We start from the raw sequence: 24358 nt of genomic DNA on the forward strand, positions 1-24358 counted from the left end.
AAGGCAGAGTTGCAACATCCGAGAGCTGGATGGTGACCAGCAGTTGGAGCTGGTGGACAGAAAAGGAGCAGAGGTTACATGTGTCATCAACACCCAAGAAAAGGCTTCCATGTCATGTGTTCTCAAAATGCCTGCAGCTTCCCATCAGCCTTAGCTGGGCTGAGACCAGCTGCTGGAATTGCACCCCAGATTCCAGCAAGAGCCTGTGCAGGACCAGGACAGTGGGGAGCAGCAGAGGTACCCCTGGGAGATGCCCAGACTGAAGCAGGGCAAGGCACTAAGGCTGTGGTGAAATGAGGCGTCTGCAGTATGGGACTGAATAAGGGAGAGAACGTGCAAGTCATAAAGGGAGATCAAGAAGACTGTAAAACAATCAAATTGCTTGCGAGCCTTGGATTCTGACTCTCCAAGAAACAACTTTTCATAGCAGTGTGGGAAACTCCTTTTTCAAACCTGGGCTGTGTGTTCAGAAGTAACTCTGTTTAAATACTAAGGCTGGATACAGTGAATGTAGAACAGGGCAGATGTGTCCTTTCCTGCCCTCTGTGCATGTGTGTGTATATTTCACACACACCCTTTTTCATCTTTGGACTCCCTTCTGGGAGCAGGAGAGAGGATCCATCAAGGTGTGGTGAGGCAGAGAGCACCCAGGCTAAAGCCTCTCTCTGGGCTTGTTCATCTGCTGAGGACCTAGCAGGAAGGGAGGATAATTGAAGTATAAATTACTTTTAGCTGTAATTAGATGTGCATATATATTAAAAATATCTTTAAAGAAATTTAAAATATCATTTCAAGATCAAAATAAGGCATAGCACACTTCAGAGTCTAGATGTTTCCCCTTTTAAACTCATGTAATACTGAGGGCAATAGCCCATAAGTGATGTCCTGAGTTTTATAGTAAATTATTTCATATGTATTGGCAGAAGATTAGAAGAACAAAAAAAACCTCAAGCCTTTAAAAATCTCATTTTTCATACTCATTGAACACTAGGGCATGACATGTGTTTTTTGATCTACTGAAGTTACTGTAAAAAAATGCTGACATATTCCTGACGCTTGAACCAGTGGATATAATGTTGCATTACAGCTTTGGTAAAAGTTTCCAGATAGCCAAAAATAAAAAGCATTTCCCTCCAGTGTTTACATGAGCCTACAGCAGAGGTAAGTTCCCTATGGAGTCCTATCTTTGGTAAGATACACAGTCACATTATAATGTGACTCCACTGGTTCACACAAGTTTTCCAACCATATCTCTTCTTGCTGGATTCCTATTCCAAATTCTAAATTCTTTGATGGTCAGGAATATCTTTATGATTTCCACCCTAGAGTGTACTTGTGGTAAGTCTGTGCCCGTCACCTTAAATAATTCTTTCCTTTTTCTTGTGTTTGCTACTAACACAGCACCTGTGAGAGCATTCCCAGAGCCTACCTGACTTCAGTTTTCATTTGTTAGGGTAAGTGAATCATATTTCAGAACAGCCTGGTAGCTCTTCTTCAGAACACTTACAGTTTGAACTGGCCTTTCTTGAACAGCAGTGAACAGAACTCTTTGTCTTGCCATCATCAGGTAACTTCTTAACAGAGTTATCTTCATGTCTCCTTCAAGTTAGGTTATGTGGAACCTGTAGTCAAGATCTGTTACATCCATAGAGCTTCTTTTGCCTAGAAAGTCTGTTATACGGTTATTACCAAAGAAATCTGCCACATTAGTCTGGCACAATCAACTCTTGATAAAACTATACTTTTGTGCAATTTTCCTTTTACATTTCCAAGTATTCTTTCCTTTGTATTATTTGAACAGCTCCCTGAATGAGTGGAGGTAGCAATCCTCAGTAAATGAAATTGGATGTATTAGGGAAAGAGCTCAAAGAATAGTAATTGTTGCACAGATCAAATGTGGCTTCATAAGTGTCGTGGTTTTAAACCAGTAACTAAAGAAATGACTGATAATTGGTCAGGAGGAAGAACTCCATCAGCCATCAGCACTTCCAACTTCCCCTCTCTCCTCAGCTGCTTTAAAGGTAAAGCTACCCCATGACAATAAGTCTGTCTAGCTGACTAACATTTATCACATACCAAAAGGAATTAAATAAAGATTCTGACAACAGCCTATATCAGACCACAGCATCAGTTCAAGGAACTAAGTCTCGGTAACACACAGCTGTATTTAGCCATATTTGTCAAACTCCATCACAAGTGCCAGTTACATATTTGATGAGCATTTCCATTGATCTGAGCTCTGTGGTGGCAGAGACCACAAATAAAAAAAAAAAGCAACTCACTACAGGTCCCTTAGGATAAGGTTTAAATCGAGTGAATCTATTATGCTGGCTATCTAGGGACTCATTACTGAATTCACCATCCTTTGTCTTTGGAAATGCTAGAATCCATTCTGCGACAAAAGTCCTTCAGCCCTTGGGATCCCAGCAGAAGAGTAGTCTCTTTTTGTCATTCAGTGGCCCTATTTCATCCCCACTGCAGAAAAGATTATGCCAAGGGCCATTGTTTCTTATCCTCAGGCAGGCTGGGATCTCTTCGGAGAGGGCCAAAGGTTGAAGTGCTTGCAGACGTGGTAGAACGTGCTAGGAGAAGCAGTCAGAAACTACCTTCCTGCTCCCAAAAGCTGGATTTTCCTGTATAATTATCCCAGTAGGAGCTGGAGTTTGAGGGACTCAGCTGAGTGTGGGACTGAGCAAGGCATAAAGGCTGGCACTGGCCAGCTCCCCCAGCCCTGTGTAGAGTGGAAAGCAAGGCAGTCTCTTCCCTGGCAGTGCAGGTATCTCTCCCAACAACAGAATTTCTGCACTCTGTGTGCTGATTTGATGCTGAGATAATGCTTCCATATAACCTCTGAACATGGGAACTTTGGCACAGACCCGTTAAACCATCCTTGCCTACATAGCTGCTGTCCAAAATTGCCTCGTAACTTAGCAACTAACTTGCTCCTGCTATTGGTCCTAGGTCTTCTTTAATGTTACCATTTCTTCAGCTTTTCCCCTTCATTATCTGTATATATTTCAAGTATTCTTCCCCCTGAGGCAGTGCTTCAAGAAGCAACTCACCTTTCTTGATTTTGGCCTTTTATAGGCTCTCTAATCTCTCTACAGAAATTCACCAGCATGGCTACAGCTCCTTCTGACTTAGATCTATCACCACATCATTTAGCCCAGCTGTTACTTCAGTAAGGGTAATTAGCAAAGAACAATCATCTTTTGGTCATCAGCAATCAGGACTCAAACACAGTATGCTAGAGCAACATAGGTAAAAGATCTGAAAAAAAGCCAATCCCCGTCATGTTTAAGTTATGATTTTCACACCAAGTCTAACGCAGTTTATATAAAACTTCACTTATTTGTAATAATGTGCTTCAACCCAGGACAGCAGAAAACTACACAAAATAATGCTACATTTTAATAGAATCAGAGAAGGGCTGGGTTGGAAGGGACCTTAGAGATTATCTGTTGCCAACACCGCTGCCATGGACAGGGACACATTTCACCAGACCAGGCTGCTCAGATCCCCATCCAACCTTGAGCACTTCCAGGGATAGGACATCCACAACTTCTCTGTGCAACTTGTTCTAGTGCCTCACCACCTTCACAGTGAAGAAATTTCTGGGTTAACACACTGCTACCAGCAGCTACAGGAACAGGCAGCTACACTTGCTGCAAAGGCTGTTGTTGAACAGCTGCTTGTCTCCATTGCTGGGTTTTGTCCAAGAGCAAAGAAGAGCCACATGCCTTAACCTTCATTTATGGACCAAAGAGACTAGCTTTGCTTATGTTTTCTTTCACTGTTGCTACTGTCTTATCTATTTGGTATCTTAGATATTTCTACAGTACACAGACTTCCAGCACCTTGCAATTTTTCCCCTCCTATATTTTTATCTGTTTATATGTGATCCACTGGCTTGTTTTATTCAGAGACATTTGAGTACCTCAGGGTCTTGTGGTTTTGCTGCATGTGGTGATGTACTAACAGTGTACAAAAATATTTAAATTGCTACTTGAAATACAATTTGTACAAAAACTTAAACAAGCATCAATCAGAAGACTGATATGAAGCTTCCATATAAATAAGCCTTTAACTTCAGTCAACGAGTAAAGGCTTGAAAGGGAGCCTTTGGTCATATTTTAATGCATTGAACGTTGTTTTATTATGAAATACATTAAATCCCTCAATAAGAACACACTGAAAAACAACCACTGCCTCCTCCAAATCTCTCTACAACCTGGCAGGGACAAGAAAGCTTGAAAACAATGTTGAAACTACAAATAGCATATAAAAAAATCAAAAAGAATTTATTAAATTACATATGGAAAATTCGAAGATAGGAGCTGCAAAGGAAAATGATCTAAGAGCTCCTAAGTACAGAGCTATGTTGTTCTTTTTCTTTTTTCCCTGCTAAGTAACAGCAGAAAAAGAAAATACCTTTCAAAAAATTGAACTTTTAAGCAAATGGAGATGAGGTTTCTATTGAACATTTACCTTTCACAGTGAGCATATTTTTTCTTTGTTAGCTGATGACTACCACTGTTTATCAAACAGGATTAGCTTCCTTAGACATTCCCAACCCTCTAGTTAGCTGCACCTTATGAATCACCAAATTTATAACTTGTCAGGCGTGGTCTGATACCTCAGGGCAAACTGGGACCCTGTTGCAAACAAGACACGTTAACTGCTTAAGCAGCTCAGCAGACAATACATATATGCTGAAGTCTTGAATGCATTTTTACTGTAGTAAAAAGAGAGTAATCTTTGCATAGCTTTTTTTGAGAGCTGTAGTTTGGGCATGCCCAAACCAGATTATTAAAAATGAAACAATTCACATACAAGAGCATGCTGCAATGCAGAGTAGAAGGTGGCTAGAAGGATTAAAGAAATAAATCAACTCAGTTTATTTTTAAACATGGTTCCTTTTTAGAGGGAATGAAAATACTAACATCTCTGCAATGCTTTTCCCATTGATTTTGGAAGTGTGAGCACTTTACCCCCTTCAATTTCCACACAATTTGAGCTCCTTCATAAAAAACTTCTCAGAGCCCAGTCCTTCTGTGTGGTGGTGCAATGTAACATGAGACAAGGTAACTAACTACATCAAAAAACCCACTGAACAAAAATGCAAAATCCACGTGCAAGATCCACACTAGGCATGCTCAGTCTCTTCTGAGCACCAGCAGAGGTCTTTTCTTTTAATAGGCACATGCCTGTCACTTTATTTGGTGTCAGATGCTCTAATAGCTCAGACAAGAGGTGTCTAGGTTCTTGGCTTAGCTGGAGTCAAGGAACACAAGGGAACTCTGCATGTAAACCATGAGGAAAAGGAATTTACTTATTTTAAAGCCACAATATAAAACATTTTAAAAATCTCCTGCCACTATCTGGATCTGCTTGTGGTAAGTAGCCTTTAAAAGAGCTTCTACAATGCCCTTTGTACATAAAGCACAGTATACCTTTGCCGCAAGAAATTATATCCTGGGTAAAGAGAGAATGACTTGGAGCGACCCATTATTCTGGACAAAATCACAATTAAAAGTGACACATTTAATAGCTGCCTATTCATGAAGCAACATGCATTACCAACAGTCCTGCACAAGAGGACTACAGGGTTTCTAACAATGGAGAAAGACCAAAGTATGTTGGAGATTAAAGTGTAAGCAGTATAAATGCCCAGTTTTCCCTTCATGCTGAGAAACCTGCCCTGCTTCCCTTCCCGACCCCTGCCAAGGCAACTATTACTGCCTCTGTCGGTTTTGATGCAAACCCTGGAGCCCTGCATACAAGCTGGATTTGACCAAATTCAGTTGCTGCTATAAATATACCACTGTTATATTCATGTACCACACAGCTCTGTTTAAAGTTCTCACAGAACATGTGCCACTTCCCTGCAGGACAAAAAAACAAACCACAATCAAAACAACAAACCACCCTTCTTTTTCCCCCTCACTACATTTTTACTAATGCAACAAGAAGAGACTGTTCATGGGTAGTATTACTCATGATTTGAACCAAGCTGATATAGCTTCAGAATACAATGGGGAACTGAATGCACTTCTAAGAGCTTGTCAGGGCGCGCATCACACGTGGGGTATTTGAAATACTACACCACGTTGACATGCCTCACTACGGGAATAAACATTGGCCCAAGGTTGATATTTGTTGCAATATTTTGTTACGTGTTTCCAGAACTTTGTTTTCGATACCATCTAGGCACCCTCCCAAGAAAACCAAAATCATCTTCCTTGGAACAGGCAGATTTCAAAGGAGCACTATGCAAACACGGGCCATCTTCTTCTGTGATCTCTGTGTAGGTGTAACACTGCATGTTAAGGATCAGGGGTGACTGCTCTGACATAGAACTTGAATGTAAAATAAGGAATCAACATTACCACTTTAAAATGTTTACCAATAGGGTAAAAAAATATGTTTTAAGCCTAAGGAAGCTTTCCTAACAAAGACACAGCAGGCCATCTATCTCCAAGGGAGTGTGCATTTGTTTCTGCTTAAAGCAACCCCCAAAACTCCAGGCATATATTTGATTGTAAATGAACTTTATGTTTAGAGACTAAAGGAAATGTATTGCTTATACAGAAATATTTATTCTAAAATAAAAAACAAACCAACATCCAACAACAAAAACCTCACCAACAAATACCTCTTTAAATTCAAGATCTTTATAAATAAAGGAAAAACAAAAACAAACCATTAGTATCAAAAACTAATTTTCAAATATATTAAAACATCAAAAATTAATTTTACTGTGTACTTATTCCTTGAAAAGAGGCTTTAAATAGCAGTTTTTTTAAATAGTAAATCGTCTTGCAGAGTTTTGATAATTTTTAGAAATCACAATAAAGGCAGTTTACCTGATTCCTGAAAACTCAGTGGGGAGATAGATGCAAAACTAGGTCTTGCTCACATCTTGCAGTAGTTCAAGCAAACTAGTTACAGGAATTTACCTACGTTTGCTGATTAAAATAACTCCAAAACCCCAAACCACATGAAAAACTTCACCAGTTTTCCTGTGCAAGGTCTGCAGATGGTAGCAAGAGTAAGAAGAGAAAAGTCCACTAAAGCAGTATGACTCAAAACATCTTGAAGATACTGTTAATAGCTGCTTGGAGCTAGGATTTCACCATTTTTGGAAAGGTCATTTAAGTGAACATTCACAACTAGGAGAAGTGTTATTCTAGTAAACCAAAACATTTGTGGTTAGTAAAATTGAAGCAGATTTCGTATCTACGTTAAAAATATGTTTCCATTTGTCAACTTGTGGTTTTAAGTACAACTCTACAACATTCTGGGAAATGAATGATGCAAGCAACACTTCCAATAGGGAAGGGGCTAGACTGCATGGGATTTAATAGTAATAAAATACTTGAAGCAAACAATTTGTCTAATACATATCAGTGAAAGAGAGACTGCTCCCTTGCAGATTTTTACTGAAAACAAGAAGGAAAACAAAATAGACAAACTCAGGATACTCCCAGTAACATATCACAAGTAAATAGTTTTGTAAGAACTCTGAATCTGAATGTTTTCTGCAAAACACAAAGAAGTTTTGGTGCTTTGGGCTTTCCAGCAAATGGAATGCTTCTCAATTTCCTTCTCCAGAAAAAAATCTTGAAGAACCTTCTATCTTTGCTATGTAAATGGGGAAATTTATGGGAAAAACTCACAACTAGTGTTAGTATAAACAGACCCTTACATGCTCACAATAGAAATGGACTTTTCTTGAAAGCAAATTAAGGCTGGAGCTCAGCTTCAGCTGGCAAGTTAACTTAACAAAAAAGTGTGAGATATCTATAATTTCTGGATTTTTTTTCTTTTCTTTATTTTTTTCACTTTAGAGAAGATGTGGATGCCCCATCCTTGGCTGTTCAAGGCCAGGTTGGATGGGGCTTTGAGCAACCTGATCTATGAAAGGTGTCCCTGTCAATAGCAGGGGAGCTGGAACAAGATGATCTTTAAGGTCCCTTCCAACCCAAACCATTCTGTAACAGATTCTTGCCTGTACCAAAATGCTCATTCCTTGCGTTTAAATATCTTTGTTAGATTTGTGTTTGGAAATATATGGAGGGATTTTCTAAATTTTTGGAAAGGCAATAAATACATGTGACAGTGTTAAAAAGATAGAGTAAACGAGAGAAGATTTTGTGTCTATGCACACAGACTGAGAGTAACAAGCTTTCTACACAACACTTGAAGACTTTATGGACGAGGATATAATAATTATGTTCTATTTATAGGGTATTTTTCCTGAATGACACATGGACTTTATTCCTTGCTTAAACACTCACCAAGAAGTGCTGGTTTGCTGACACTTTGGTAATTCCAAGACGCTGGTGCTCTATAATCTTTCACTTCCTCCTTCCACCTGCCCTAAATAGAAATTTATTTGCACAGTATCTGTTTTTAGCTAGATAGACCCTATGTTTAAAATTAGTCTTAAATACTTATTTTAGCAACTATTTGTCAGATGCACAAGCCTGCAGGCCAACATGTACTGATTCCATGGACATATATAGAACCATCTGCCTTGGGAAGATAAGACCAACAGCAAAGTCATTCTAAAAACTGAATTATTGCTTGTCTAATTTGAGAAAGTGTCAAATCCTGTAACTTGGTATAAAAATAATTTTTTAAACAACAGGTGAAGGTCTTGAGTATTAATTCATTAATTTAGAGGGGCTGTTTAGTTAGTCTACAATAATAATTCTCCTTTCGCTATTTGTCTGCAGTGTCTTGGAGGGGCTGTTGACTTTGCAAATTCTTAGCTGAAAAGACTTGTTATGCAATCAGTGACTTACCTTCAACCAAAGAGACCATTTTAAAATCAAAAAGTTGCTTTTATAATGAAAACACATCATATTCTATGAAATATTCAAAATCTTTTATTTCAGGCCAGTATAGTATTGTTACAGGCATCCATCTCTTCCTCTGAACTTGCACATGATCAAAGTTGGCACTTCCAACCACAAAAATGTTAAATGGTTATTACAGTATAGGCACAAAGTAGCCAAAAAGCTTTACTTTCATTAAGCAAAGCCATTACTGTGCTCTAGCAGCATTTATTACCAGTGCATAAACTTAGCTCTAGGAGAAGAGCAAGCAGGAAAGAGAGATTTCACTTAAGTGAAAGAATACAGATGGCAGCTCTGCTACTAAAACAGTCATTTAATCACTGGAAGAATGACAGATACCTGGATACACTGGACATCTTTATTCACTGCTTTCAGTGGCACCTCCTGATTCATGTGGGTTTAACATCTTTACAAGTGTCCACTGCTGCTTCAATTATTATAACCACTATTAGAGTTCCACATTTGAAGAACCAACATGATTTTTTAAGAAATGAAACAATAAAACCCCCAGAAGATTGTTGGTACTGCAGTTCTCTTGCTTAAGAGCCTGCTCCATAACCACCATTTAAAATCCCTTTCTAGAAGCATCAATTCCCATTCATCAAGAAGGCAGCACCTGAGACACTTTGTATCACTTAAGTACAAATTAACACAACCAGCATATGTCACTGCATTTCCAGCTTCCAGTTACAGTAGTAAGGTAAGCAATTAGCATACGGAATGAGTATCAAATACTTATGTGTACCAAAGGCAAGTTAGTCACAAAAATCTCTACAAATACCTTACAGACAAAACTAGCAGCAAACACTGCTATCTTTATAAAAGATTCGTTCATGAGCACAACTGATTGGGCAGCTATCTGGAAAACAAGCCGATAGCTATGTTACAAAAATAGCCAAACAAATATTTGATCATAGTAACTGTATGAACAAGTGTTAGAGAGAGAGAAGTAAGCATGATTCAGTTAGCACAAACTCCACTTATACAAGAGTGCCTCCAAGCCACAGAACACGTAGCTTCAGTTTTACACTAATAATAAATACTTCAGTCCAATACACACAACTGAGTCTGGCCAATGAGTCTAAACAGGCAATGGAACATAATTCCACTGGTTTTCTTTACAGCATGCAGGCCCACTCCACTGTCAGGAATGCCAGTCTTTGCCTATACAGGACACTTGGCATTGGCAGGTGCCCTGCAGCTCAGAACGGAGGGAAATGGCAAAAGTGCTTCCATCAGAGGTAAGGTTCAACGTATGCAAGGTATATGCACAGTTTGTTTTTAGGCACGTCTTTGGTTACATTCTCAACAGTCTGCTTTATAAATAATAAATAAAACAGTCAAGATTTGGTTAAAACCCAGGGAAAGATTAAAAACTTTTTTTTTTCCTTTCAGGCAAAGAAGTCCCTTTAAATTCGTGATTTGTTATATCCATAAACGATAAAATCCCAGTGCTACAGTAAGGCATGTAAATACTGAACCTGAAAGAAAATAAAGATGGGGAGGAAAATGGCATTAATATTGACATTAAACAACATTAAATCAATAGCTTTCAAAACATCTCTTCAGAAAGCTATGTACACATCTTGCTACAATACTAGACGTTCAATGAATTCCCCACCCCCATGTGAGAGATTAAGTTTTTCATTTACAACAAACCATTTCAAGGTAGGAAGAGTATAAATATGACAAATAAGAAGAGAAAAAAAAATGCTGGAAAACTATCAAAAGACAGAAAGAAACCCTTACTTGCTTTTCATTCCAAAAAGATCAATATAATAACTTACAGATATAAAACGGGGAAATAAATAATGGGAATAATAAAATAGTCAAGTATTTAGCAAACGAATGAAAGCCATTTTTAACAAGACTTATCAGCTTAATATTTTTAAAATTTCTTCTTAAATTAAATCAAATTTTTATTTCAAGACATACACACAAAATATTTTTGCCTTTGTTTGCAAACAGGAGCACTTCAAACACAATGCATATTATTTTAAATTATTTTTTCCTCCATGTAGAGTTCAACTTGTTTTTGAGTAGGAATGCTAGGGAAAAGAATTTCCTCTCATTTTAGTAAAGCACCTTTTATTTTCCTTTTTATTGGTTCTCTGTAAATGGTATGTCTGGAATACAGTACTATTATATAGTCTTATGCAATAATTAATAATTATATAGGCTTATGCAATTGTACTTTTGACAAAACTGTGAAAAAATCACCAGAAAATCTAAATCAGAATTATTTTGTACTGAAAACCTCATTTATTAATACTTCACACTCAGCAATAAAATATCAAAATGTTACAATTACCTAGGGCAATAATGGAGGCACACATATATAGTATCTTCTCCAAGCACTTGTGTAAATATGGAAGTTTAAAGAATATGTTGCCTTAAACAGACAGAAAAACTGAAATGTTCCTTTTTTGAACACAGATCTCCATCAAATGGATGAAGAAATGCTAGTAATGCATGCAGGAGGCTGCTTAGATAAATTAAGTCAGGCACAGAACTTTTTGGTCCTTGTTAACAGGCAGTCTTTTAGATTTCTTACACATGTTATTATTAACAGTATAAAGAAGGACAAAAACCTGAAAAAAGCCCATGCAAAGTAAAGCTGTGAATCATAGGAAACTTATTCTGGGTTAAGTACAGAAATAAGGCTGCTAATCTTGCCTAAGACTATTTCAAGTTTGTTTCTTGGATTGTTTTTATTGTTCTGTTTTTTTTTTTAATGAGGGCCTTTATACAGTCTCTACAATTGAGTTTGACAAACATTGTAAAATGCTTGGCAGTTTCACCATCAGAGACAACCACTAGATTCCTTACCTGCTAAGTATTTAATGTTATCAAGTTTGTGTGATTCGAGCATTGTTTTCAGATCCGCAACTTCTGTGTCTATTTTTCTGTCTGTTTGTGTCAGAGCTCGGTCTTGTTGTGCGTGCTAAAAAACAAAGCAACAAAATAATGCAATTTGAACATTCCCTAGTTTATCTAGAAGTTTAACCCATCCCTTCAAGTTGTATTTTTGCTTCCTCCTTAAATGGATGTTAATTGGCATTCTTACAGAAGTTACAGGATATTCTGAGTTAGATGGGATCCACAAGGATAAATCCAACTCTGCAGTGAAGGGTCTGTACAGAGATGGAGTCCATAACTTTGGCATTATTAGCATCATGCTCTAACCAACTGAACTAATACAGACCTTATTCAAAGAGAACAAGTTCCTCTTAGCTGATTATATCCAAGGAATTGAGTATTTGGTGAACTCAGGAAATTTATGTGATTACATGTTCCTTAAAAAGTAATCTAGAAACTGGCAGAACCGGATGCCTTCTTATCTCAATCTAACAGCATAAACATTAACTTCAATCTGTCATTCAGCCCACTGACTAAAGTCACTGCTCAATTGTAAGAGCTATTGAGAAGCCTAAAAGCCTCTCATGACAAAATCATACTGGAGCAGAGAGATTTATGGATCATTAGAAAAACTGAGAATTGGTCTTCTGTTGTAGAAAATCATGTCTTTGTCTTGCAATGAGTTTTACCACAAAATCAGCTACAAATTCAGAATTTGGTTATGACAGAAGACAGGACTTCTACTAAAAAAATAGGGGATAGAATTATTACTCAGAAGAGACTGAAAAATCTAACTTGTAAACTAAGAACAACAGCTGCTGAGTTGCTGATAGCTTCAAATCAGCACTACTAGAACATTATGAATCAGTCAATGATTTACTGCTAGATGACTTCCTAGGGATAATTCCCTAAACTACAGAAAGGAAACAAAGAGAAGTAGTAGTTCTTGGTAAAAACCTCCTCTACAATGAAGGCAAATCAGTCTAGCAATGAGTTTCTCTAAACATGGTAGAAAGAATTAATTTCACATTGTGAGTGGAATTTTATCTACAGAAAATGCTACATGCATGAGGTTTTACAGTGACTACTGAACAGCTCTGTTGACACAAAGAGGGTCTAACAATATATATGAAAGCCTTTTTATTCTATGGACACTTAAGTGCATAAGGCCATCACAAAGTCCAAAAAGGATACAAGGTCTATAACACAATTACAAAAAGACTTGCTGTGTAATAATCAGCTACTAAGTTCTTACCAATTCCACTATTTCTGTCCTCATTTCAAGTAGTTTTCTTTCATTAAGTGAATACTAGAAGAGGAAAAAAAAAAGTTAAATTTGATACTGTCCTTAAACATTTTTCCCTTTTTTCCCCCCACTTAAAAGCATGTTTCCTTGTCTCTAAATTATGTAAAATTCATAATCTGGACAAGATTATTGCTTGACAGCACTTGGGAGACAGTACTGTAGCTGTCCTTTTGAAAAGCACACTTCAGAAATGTGAAGTGTAACAAGTTCTTCAGACACTTATCTTCCAGAAAAACTGTATATATTAGTAAGCAGCTGGAAGAGAGACTGGCAGATTTGCATTTCTGAAAAGCAAGGATCTATGACTCTAAACAGTAACTCTGGAACAGCTGACTAATCTATTGAACATGCAAGCATAACCAAGACTGAACAATCTGCTGCCTCCAGGAAAGGGAAAAAACTCTTAGATCACATCAAACTCAGCTATCAACAAAATGTTTATCCAGCACTGTATGCACTCACAATTTGATTGTTCTGACCTCTGTCATTTCATGGTATATTTGTTAAAAACAGAACATTTGCACGGCCTGTGAAGCCTTTTATTTGTGGATCATCAGAAGTTGTGGCTTATTTTTAAGTTACGGCTATTTGGATTCAAGGAAAAGTTAAATCCAAAATAAGGATAGCACACCTTTAAACCAGGTTACCTGCTTCATGAACAGGCTTGAGTTACCTTGACACCTATAATGGTTCCTGCCCCACTACTGGCACAATTAAATTATTTATAGACAACTGACAAAACACCAGCCTCCAGTCAAGAGTACTAAGGTCATCAGGCACACAGCTCAGAATTCCTGAGTTAAACAGCAATAACCTTATCTATTGGCATTCCCATGTGGAAAGTCACCTTATTTTTCCTTCACTCTGGAAGCTTATTTAATTTTAACATTAAAATCAGATTAATCTACATAAATGCCTCAGCACTAAAAAAACATTCCTTAAAGATCTAGAGCTCTGTTTGGACTTTTGACTGATCTCAGGTTGATGTTATAAGACAACAGGCTGCTACAAATGTAGAAAATTACATAAAGATAAATAACAGTATGTCTACAATTAATGGAGTCACTTGATTCTGCAAAGTGAAGACAGGAATTAAAAAAAAAGAAATTCAGACATTTTATATAAATCTCCATTTTTGAAAGTGTCAAAATGGCAGAATATTTATAAAATAATCTAATCAAAATTATGTTTCTGTAGAAATGCAAGAGAATTGGACCTTAACTGAGGAATTGATCACTATCAAAAGAACCATGAGAATTAAACTAATTTTATGGACTGAAATAGTTCATCTGCTTTACTTTAAATAGATGCAGTTAGCCAAATACATATCTTCTGAATTATTTATATTCTACAAGCTTCTTTCTGGATGTTTCTTAGTTTTAGAAAATCTGTGTTTAGAACTCTCTAGGCCAGACTCAAGGATTTTACTCTTAGTTTTAAGACAGTGAAATTGGCCTTTTACTGCAAGCCATCATCATGTCTGTAACAACAAAACCATGGTGCATAAAAAAAAAGAAGGAAGGACAAGGCTAAACCTCCCACTCTGAAATTCAACAGAGATTCCCCCTTAAGTTCACATTTTTCACAGTGTAAGAAAAAATCAATTTTGTCAGATACTTCTTGAGGTTTTTATCAGTAAGATTAGAGGCACTGTGATGCACGAACACACGAATATATACAAGTTTTTGTGCTGTACTTCAAATTTTTTAACACCATCTGTACACTGAAGATGTGAATCACATAAAGAGATGTGCACTAAGCAATGTAGGATTCTCTGAGAAATAAAGTAGAAGAGACTATAAAATAATAAACTGTATAAAAGAAAGATAAAGCATTTAGAATTCAAAACATTAAAGACTGCTAACATGAGTGTAGGCAAAGTAAGAAATTCTCTTTCAGCACTTATTCCACATAAAACTGAAGGACAAAAACATTTTACTTATTGCTTCAAGTTAAAATAACTAAAAAACTAAAAAACTTCAGACATTTTCTTCTGAAAAGTAACTTAGTAAGAATGCACAGTAATCTTCAATTATCCTTAGTTTTTTTTCTCAGAAAGCTGGATATTCAGTCCTTAGTCACATTACAATTGAAATAAATATAACAATAATGCTGTGTCTACTATAGAAAATACTGGATTACATCTTTCTCCCAACTCAGCATATGTGCTACAACCTGCTCCTCATTCAGCTGCCTTTTTCCTCTCTGTTCACGCATTGCAGAGCTGGCAATTAAATGGTGGGGTGGGGGAGGGGAAAAAAAAGAGCAGTTTCCATAGAAACTATGAAATTATAGTTGCACAACAGACTACAAAGTTGGTCAACTTTATTATGAGAAAGTTGACATGCACAGTTTGCCTTTCCTGGGAAGCAAAATAAAATGGCATTCTGCACAAAAGACCAAAGTCCAGTTTCCATGATCCTACATTAATATACAAGAAAACACTGCTGCCTAATTTATCACCGCTGCAGTGGTTTCATATAAGTTTTGTAAGCCCAAATTATTGCAAAGCTTATCATAAACACGATTACATTTCATAAGAAATTTTTTAAAACATTAGCATGAAGTATTAACCTTTAAACAAGAAGTCTACCTGCTCAAGCTGTACTTTATTCAAGCATCTACCATGGGCTAACAGACTGTTAGTCATTATACTGAGTCACTAACACAGCTGTTACCTAAACTAATCACTGTGAAAAACTTCTAGGGGCACACACAGAAGATAAATGATTTCTACTTGAACAGTTCTTACTGCTTGGATTGAAGATAAGTGTTATGTCTTTACGACATGCCTGGGGAAAGGGACTGAGAAATAAATAATAATAATTTAGAAAAGGTCATTAAAAGATCCTTCAATTTAAAAGATGCCATTTCATTGAGATCCTAAAAGCTACTGAAAAAAAGTAAATCTATGAGAACAGAACTCAAGAGTGCTATGCATAATGCAAAAACATGTTAATCTTCTAATTTTATATCTACATTACCCTAATTTAAGATTACATCAATTCAGATCTACCAGGTATTTCAGAGCTCAAAAACAATATTAATCAGGATAACTTACAATAAATAAATAAATAAAAACTAAAAAAAAAAAAAAATTACAACTAGTTCCACAATAGCTATTTTCTGACAAATGAGATATAGGAAAATGAAACATCTTCAACAATGATTCAACAAAATGTGTGAACAATATTAAGTGTGTAAACAGAGAAAGAGATATAAGATAGAAAACCCTCTAGGCAACTAGTCAGCATATTAGATTAAATATCTAATATATTTAAGTGTAATGTGTTAATCCTGATATTAAAACAAGATCAAAACAGGTAAGACATACAGAGCCAAACAAGGCACCTTGTATATACCAGCATAAGGACAAGTAACTTGGATAAATATCATCTTGAAGCTGAGTGATACTATAGGTTAGTACGAAAATGCTCTTTGGGAAAGATGCTCTTACCCAAATTTAGAGATTACTCAGTGCTGAAATGTTTCTAGAAGTAACCAAAACTTACCAGTTCTTTTACTCTGCTCTTCTCCAGGTTTAGGTTTAACTTGTTATCTGCACGAACTTTGGTAATTTCATCCTAATAGGAAAAATTGATAAAGCAGCAAGCAAGATCTTCTGTTTTATCATAAGCAGAAATAATTAGACAAATACATTGTATCTTCATTTATATATCTCATGAATATGAGCTCTCCAATTAATGTATCTAAATTTTCAGAAGCATTAAGTATTTATATTTTTCACCTGGGAAGTATGATGTTCTATAGTACAAATTGGAACTCAAAATCAAAAACTAAAAATTACTTTTAATCGTGAGAACAACACTTAACTCAGAGCACATCCTTCTATAAATGCAGAGAATGTTTCATATATCCTGTAAATCTCTCTCATATCCAGAAACCCATGTCTGGCTATACCTGTAAGTTGGATTCCTTCCACAAAGCAACCTTGATGCTCAAAATAATGTTCAAAGCAGTTTCTCACCTTCCAATGCAAAAGAAAATCTGCTTCTAAAGACTACATCTAGGGTTTTCAGAAAAAGCTATAGACATCTTAAGAGTCAGGAAATATTTACTGCATTTTTAAACATCTAACTTTTTAAAACTACCATTAATTAAGTTGCACACTTGCATTTGACTTTATCAATAGTGCTGTGAGTCCTGCTTTTCCTGGTGACAGCTGCCATTTTAATGCAACCTCCTGGCAGGAATTCCAGCCAGCTGACAATCATGTCATGTGGCAAACTGCTGATCAGATGAATATGTGGGAGAAGCAAAAAATTGCTGATGTTCTGGGAGATTCTACTGCTAGAGCCAAATAAGCATTTCTCAAGTAGGCCAATGCCAACTCATTAGCTTAGCATTAACAATAATTAGACTCAATTTCTGTGTTTGAATTTTGAACTTTAATTGATTTATCTTTAGTTGTCATTTCAACAGAACACATTACAGTTTAATAAATAAAAAAATAGGAATTTTCCTTGAAATTTTACATTGTGTCTTTTTGTACGAGGAAGCACATACAACACACCCTTGTGAGAATTGAATTTACAGTTCAAAGTAAAATATTAAGACATCTAGTTTTTAAGAAAAGATGACTCAGATCCTTGATGCTCTACCAGTGGATTATACTAACTCATTTACATGCAACTAAAACCATAAAATCAGTTAAAATTCAAAAATTAGATGCCACATGCACTTTAAAAGAGTGAGCTTTCTACACAGAGCCTGTTTTCTTGCCATGGTCATTTGCTCCCAAACAAATGGGACCAAACATAATGGTTCCAAACTTGGTGGTCTTAAAAAGCCATTTAAAGATTCTTAAATTCTGGACAGATTTTTCTGGTTTTTCTTCAGAGAAAAAAAGAAACAAAATCTCCACCAAATCAAGCAATCAAACCACCAAAATTAGGAAGTACTGTGATTTTAAATGTATGCTGCATCTTTAATGTAGAGACAGCCCTAAATGCAGAACTTCACTCAGCCTTAACTGTGACATAGCAGCTACTTTCTGAATCTGAATTAAGGACATAAAAACCTCTACAGCTATATTTTGGTTCACCTCTTGTACTAGTCATAGTTTCCCGTCCCCATAAATGAGGTATGCATCAAAGTACCATTGCTGCAGCCCAGTGTACTGTCAACAGCAATTTCAGTATCACATATATGGTAACAATTAAATACAGCTTAGAAAATAAAATTCTGAAAGTAACACTTATTTTTTCCAGCTAATTAGACAGGTGTTAATTTTTAATTATATTGATACAGTATCTTACCATGACTTGCTTCTTTATCTGTTGGAGCTCAAGTTTTATTTTCTGTGAGAGTAGGAGAAGAATTTTAGACTTTATTACTGTATTTAAAACCACACAATCTAGAAATCTACTGAATTTGCATGATCAGTAACAGTGACTATAATTCATAATATGAAAAAGCAGGCAAACCAAGCACTATTCTATGTCCTCAGTATGTGTACAGATGAATACACATGCATGTTAACTCAGTACTGTGCCCTTCCAAACAACAGCACAAGGCAGAAATCAGCAGTGTCTCACTGGCAGCCATCCTAACACAGCCCAGGAGGCTGCTGGCTGCTTTTGCCATAAGGGCTCATCAGTAGTTCACGGTACACCAGGTGTCCACCAGGTCTTCCCTGCCAAGCTGCTTTCCATTTGGTCACCCTCAGCCTGTCCTGGTGCCTGACGGTATTCCCCAGGGGCATGACTGGGCATTTCCATTTGTTCAGCTTCATGTGATTCCTGTCATCCCATTTTCCCAGCTTGCTGATGTCCCCATGAATGGCAACACAACTGCCTGGTCTATCAGCTGCTGTTCCCAGCTCTGCATCATCTGCAGACTTGCTGAAGGTACCCTCTGCTCTGCTCCATCAACAACATCATTAATATAGGTGCCAAAACATCCCAGGCCCAGTCATCTCCTTGGGTACAAGATGCTTTTCTACATCATTTTAAAAACAGAAAAGAAAAAATAAAAAAAAGTAGGATCTAGACTAGCACTTTCCAAGACAGTATTTTTTACCTCATTTTCTGAACGAAGTGCTGAAAATTCACTTTTTTCCAAAATAATCATGTCCTTTTTCACACCACCAATATGGGACATTATTTGCTGAAGTGCAATTTCCTTTAAAAGAAGAAAGATGAATCTCAGAACATATCACAACTATAATGCCTTTTCCTCATCTATGCCTACAAATATGAAAGACGATTTTGGTACCCTGAAATTTTTAATTCAGCAATTTCAGGTTCCAAGCTTCAGAAAGCAAGATAGAGCGACAGTGTCAAAATAAGCAAGTTAGGCTCAAATGTTGATAATGTCTGACAAAATTGGCAGTGCTAACACAGATCAGAATAATTCAATTATTAGCCTAGGAAACATTTACTTTCAAGTCATCAAATTCTTAAGCTAGCAAAGGCATTAGGGAGGGCTGTCTCTGAGCCAAATGAGGAAAGCTGGCCTTCAGACTGAAATTCCTCAGCTCAACCATACTCTTCTGTAATTACCTCTTTTTCCCTTCCCTGCAAGGAAGTCTCTGCCTCACTACTCAGAATCACGCACTGATGCTTTGAATTGCTGGTCTCAGTCCATTACATTGAACTGACAGAAGACAAACAAGAATTCTCTACAAATTTAAAGGAGGGAAAAGTCTGTAGACATTGTTCTAGATCCTACACTACCCACATATGCAAATAGGAACTGCCTTCTCTACTAAAGATCTTCCTCTAATAAGTAGTCCCTTGCTTTTTGTTCTGGACTAAGACCCTACAAATCTTACACAGCACTCTAACTTCAGTTTTGTCAGAAAATGTGATTCTACCTTGCAGTATTTTATTTCCAAGTAGCATCTAAAGATGCCTCTCCAGGCTACCTAACCACAGGACTGAAAAAAACAGACCAGTGTTCTGGACATACTACAGAAAGTCTACACAAAGGGTGCATGGACACCTCTTTTCTTACTCCTCACTATCTTCAGGTTGCTCTTGTTCTCTCTTTTCCTCAGTGGACTCAGTAAACAGAGACCAGAATCTTTCATATTCTTTCTCTTCTTCAAGTATATACATACACACACTTGTAAATCTGTTTTTCCCTAAGGTTCTATCTAACCAAGGTAGAACTTTGATAATAGCTCAACCACAAATTCCAAATCTTTCTTCTAATTCTTTGTTCTCTTCCTGCAGAAGCCCTTGTGCAATCAAAGACTATAAGGAAGTACAAATTTATCATGTGGCCCAGTGTTGATAGCCCACATAGTTCCTGAGCTGCCATACAAAGCTACGCATTGCATCTTAATGGCAGAAAATCACTTGAGTGTCAAATCTAACAGTCTCAGAAAATATCTACCATCAGTAGCAACATTAAATTCAACACAGAACAACTTTCATTCAAAAAAGTAGGCACAGAAGGAGGCCGAGACTGCTTGTTGTAAAATACAACTAAACATAGGAGAAAAGGACCCTTTAATACTGCATTCCCTCAGTGACTGTGGAACAAATTCAGCACAAGAGGAGAATTGTGGGCTTGCCTACAATCCAAAAGCTAAGAAGATTCACTTGAAAGCTCCCTAGATGGAAAGTGCCACAAAATCCACTTTTGCAGTATCCCACTTTTTAATGAGACACCCTTCTGCCAAAACTGTTAAGCTACAGAGAGAGCAGCTGCTGTTTTCTCATGTCTCAAGACAGCAGCCTGGTTACTATGAAACAACTTACAGCTTGTGCTCGGAAGGTGACCTGGGGCCAAGAACCTCAGGCTCACTTCAGCTCGATTCTAATACAATATAAATGTCCCTGAGAGACACAGAGATTAAAAAAAAAAATGCCACATAACAGGGTGGTAACAAACTGAGGGGATCTGTACGTCCTTGTTACAAGTCTGCAAAAGAATACGTGTAGAAATTCAAATCCATGCCTTGAATACCTCTTATGCCTAACCCTTCTCAGTAACTCTGTCACATTACTGTAAGGTTGAAACTAAAAAGCTACTTGTGGTTTGCACACCAACCCACAGTACTAAAATCTCAAGGTCCATCATAACACTTTGGTAACTGTCTGATAAACTCAAGACAAAATGAACCAGCCCATAGATAGAGAGAAATGTTTGTTCTTCACCTTCAAACTTTTAAAATGCAGTGTCTAATAGTAATAAACAGCAACACATATTTCATTAGCAGGCACACAAGGCACTAATTTACTTTAACCCCACCACTGCCTCTGATCTAACCTGCTGTACTTTGGTGACCATGTCCTTGTAAATCATATCCAGGTTGGTGTTCATGATTTTCACTAATGCAGATACAATGACCTCCGACTGCTGAGTAGTGAACCCTAAGCAAAACAAAAAGTGACATTCAGAGAGGGATCCAAATCTGGACAGTTTACAGAAATGCTACTGGTTGATAACTCATCATCGAATTACAACAAATGCCAGTTATGAAAGATAACAAAACACAGACCTCTTGATCCAGCACTAACAAAAGAACATAGTACCTGCAAATTTCCCCACCCCAAACCTATGTCTGTGACATAGTACAGACTATGAGTGCTTCCATAGTACAGCACTATTATACTATCAGCAGGATAAACAGGGAATTTTCCAGACTTATTGTGGAATGTTACCTCCCACATGTGGTTAGATTACCTTCATGAGCAAACAAGAATTCTGACTCTGAAAAGCAGATACTTCATTATACTATAAAAAAAAAAATATACTCAGTGCCACTGAAGATGTACAAAACTCAGCAACTAAAAACAAAGCCAACTGTCTTGATTCTAGGTCTACCAGCTTCTGAGTGCCTATTAGAAACTTTTTGAACTGAATATACTGGAAACTATAGTAAAACACTGTCCCTAAAAATACCTTCATCTTTTCCACCCTCAAAAAGTAGGAGTTAAAATGTCACGAACAGGAGTTAATCATTATGAAAAGAAACACTTGCAAAAACATGGTTATTACAAACTAACCAGCAACTCAGCATCAGCAAGCACAGCTGAGAGCAAGTCACTTTCAGCAGCTGAGCTGATATAAAAGTTTACTACCACTAAAAGGCTCCCTCTCCCCTTATCCCTCCTCCTGACGCTCTGACCTGTGCTCACTCAACTGATCCAGCAGCTCATTAAACTGGTGTCTCAGAATACCAAACAAGAGCTGGAGAGCTTCCTGAGAAGTTCCTGGCACATGGAAAAAGAAGAAACCACCTGTCAGGGGAAGGGGACTAGGAATCTCTCAGTTTTAGGAATGGAGAGCTGTTACAAGTCACTTCAGCTGTACTGAGCTTCATCTTAGGGTACCTCTCCGATCTCAGCATTGAATCCAAAATGATCTATTCCCTTGTCTATATTTTAGCATAATATTATTTTATAGAATATTCTACGCTCTATCCTAAAAGCTGCACTTTTAGGATACAAAGTAGCCCATATGCCATCCAATTGTAACGCATTGGTGCATATTCAAGTTGTAATATACTCAGTATGAAGGAATCCAATTAATACATTTTAAACCACTGCCTTGAAAACTCAGTTCTTAAAATTTCATTTTTTCTTAGCATTTTAAACTACCAATAGGGTAAAAATTATTACAAACAAAGTTATATAAGCTGTTTCCTTTTTGAAGCTGAAGAAAACCCTTTGTCCCTGCCTTGTATATAGATAAGCCCCCCAAAAATCCATAAAAATCAAGGTGTAACACTGCATGTTAAGTAACACTTTGTAAACTAAAAAAACCACTCATTAAAGCCATTAAAAATAGCTACTTGTTTCAAACAAATTACCATTTTCTTCCAAGAGGCATACCAGCGCATGAGTGTCAAAATAAAGCCTCCTATTTCCCAGTAAGGAAATATTCTCTTTGCTTTGTAAAGATGACACAGAGATGCTTACATCTAGGGAAATAAAAAATAAAAAGAGAGAAACGAAAACAAAGTTATTTCTTAAGAAAGAATATTTCATCAACATGTTTGTTTTCCAGGAGTTTCCTTACTACCTGGAATGCTTTTTCACATATGACAAAATAGTTTGTCTTGAGATTACCACAGCTTGCTTGGAAGTGAAAAGATATCTGATCACTAAGTTCCATATATAAGAGCTGGAAAACAGGACACTACGCTACTGCTGCCCTTACAAGATGCTCTCAAGGAATACAATGCTTTGGAAAAAATCCCTCCAATTCACAGGGTCCTGCATCTGTTCCTTTACTGGAATCACCTCAGCAGGTACAACCTGTGAGCAGTTCAAAGCTGGAGGGCTAAATTTGCACATTCTGTCCCTTCTTTGTTAAAGAAGTGAACTTTCATAACTTGCCATTTAGGCAAGAAGTAATTTCTCACAATTTGCCATTTACTGGTTTTGCAGAAAATACTTTCAACACTGAAAGCCAATCTAAGACAGTGCATTGTCTCCACTGGGATGTGTAGTGTATAAACTACCTTGACAGAATGAATGTGAGGTGGGGCATGGGGTGAACCGCCAAGAGGCAGAATCTGCTAATCAATTAGATTGGAAGAGACCTTTGCGATCATCGAGTCCAACCTTTGACCGAGCACCGCGTTGTGAACCGGACCACGGCACTGAGCGCCACGTCCTTAAACAGCCCCAGGGACGGTGACTCCACCACCTCCCTGGGCGGCCCAGTCACCTTCTCTGCAAAGAAATTCTTCATAATGTCCAACACAAACGTTTCCTGGCACAGCTTGAGGCTATGCCCTCTTATCCTGCCAGCTGGTTGCCTCAGCGAAGAGGCCGACCCGCATTGTTATCCCCGCTTCCAGTAGTTGCAGAGAGCGATAAGGTCCCCCTGAGCCTCCTTTTCTCCAGGCTAAACACCCCCCGCTCCCTCAGGTGCTCTGCATGGGACGTGCGCTGCAGACCCTGCCTCCCTCCCCCATTCCCGGTGCCCGAACTCTCAGTGCCCTCAGGACGCCCCATCCTCACGGGCTCACCCCGTTCCCCGCGGTGCCGCCGGCCCCTCGCGCCGCTCCCGCCGCCCCTTCCCCACACGGCGCCGCCGCCGGGGCCCGGCTGCGCTGCGGGCGGGCACCGCCAGTCGCCGAGGCAGCGGCGCGCGGGGGACGCGGGCGCGCGGCCGTCACGCGAGGCGCCGTCCGAGCCGCGCGGCCGCGGCCGCAGCAGCAGCAGCAGCAGCGCGCGCCCCCCGCCGCTCGCGGCCGCCTGGGCCCCGGCCATGGCCGCGCCACCCGGTCCCGACGGCGGAAAAGGGGAGGGGAAGGAGGGAAACCGCTGCTGCCGCTGCTGCCGTCGCTACTATTGGGATGCCATGGCCGAGCACACGCCGCCCCGGTGGCTCACTTCCGCCA

General features: G+C 38.1%; 1 protein-coding gene across 1 annotated transcript; it reads right to left on the minus strand.

Annotated features, from left to right (window-relative positions):
- Positions 1 to 8871: 8871 nt before the first annotated feature.
- On the minus strand, positions 8872 to 24356 carry MCUR1 (mitochondrial calcium uniporter regulator 1). The gene is made up of 9 exons (XM_015619706.3): positions 23984 to 24356; positions 22817 to 22927; positions 21271 to 21374; positions 19072 to 19173; positions 18309 to 18350; positions 16542 to 16613; positions 12979 to 13032; positions 11694 to 11808; positions 8872 to 10345 (listed from the first exon to the last, which is right to left on the minus strand). Exons 1-9 carry the CDS (start codon positions 24225 to 24227, stop codon positions 10290 to 10292), a joined length of 900 nt encoding a protein of 299 aa, XP_015475192.1. The 5' UTR covers positions 24228 to 24356; the 3' UTR covers positions 8872 to 10289.
- Between the last annotated feature and the right edge of the window lie 2 nt (positions 24357 to 24358).

Source organism: Parus major, chromosome 2 (assembly GCF_001522545.3).
Source record: "Parus major isolate Abel chromosome 2, Parus_major1.1, whole genome shotgun sequence".
Classification (NCBI taxonomy): Eukaryota; Metazoa; Chordata; class Aves; order Passeriformes; family Paridae; genus Parus; species Parus major.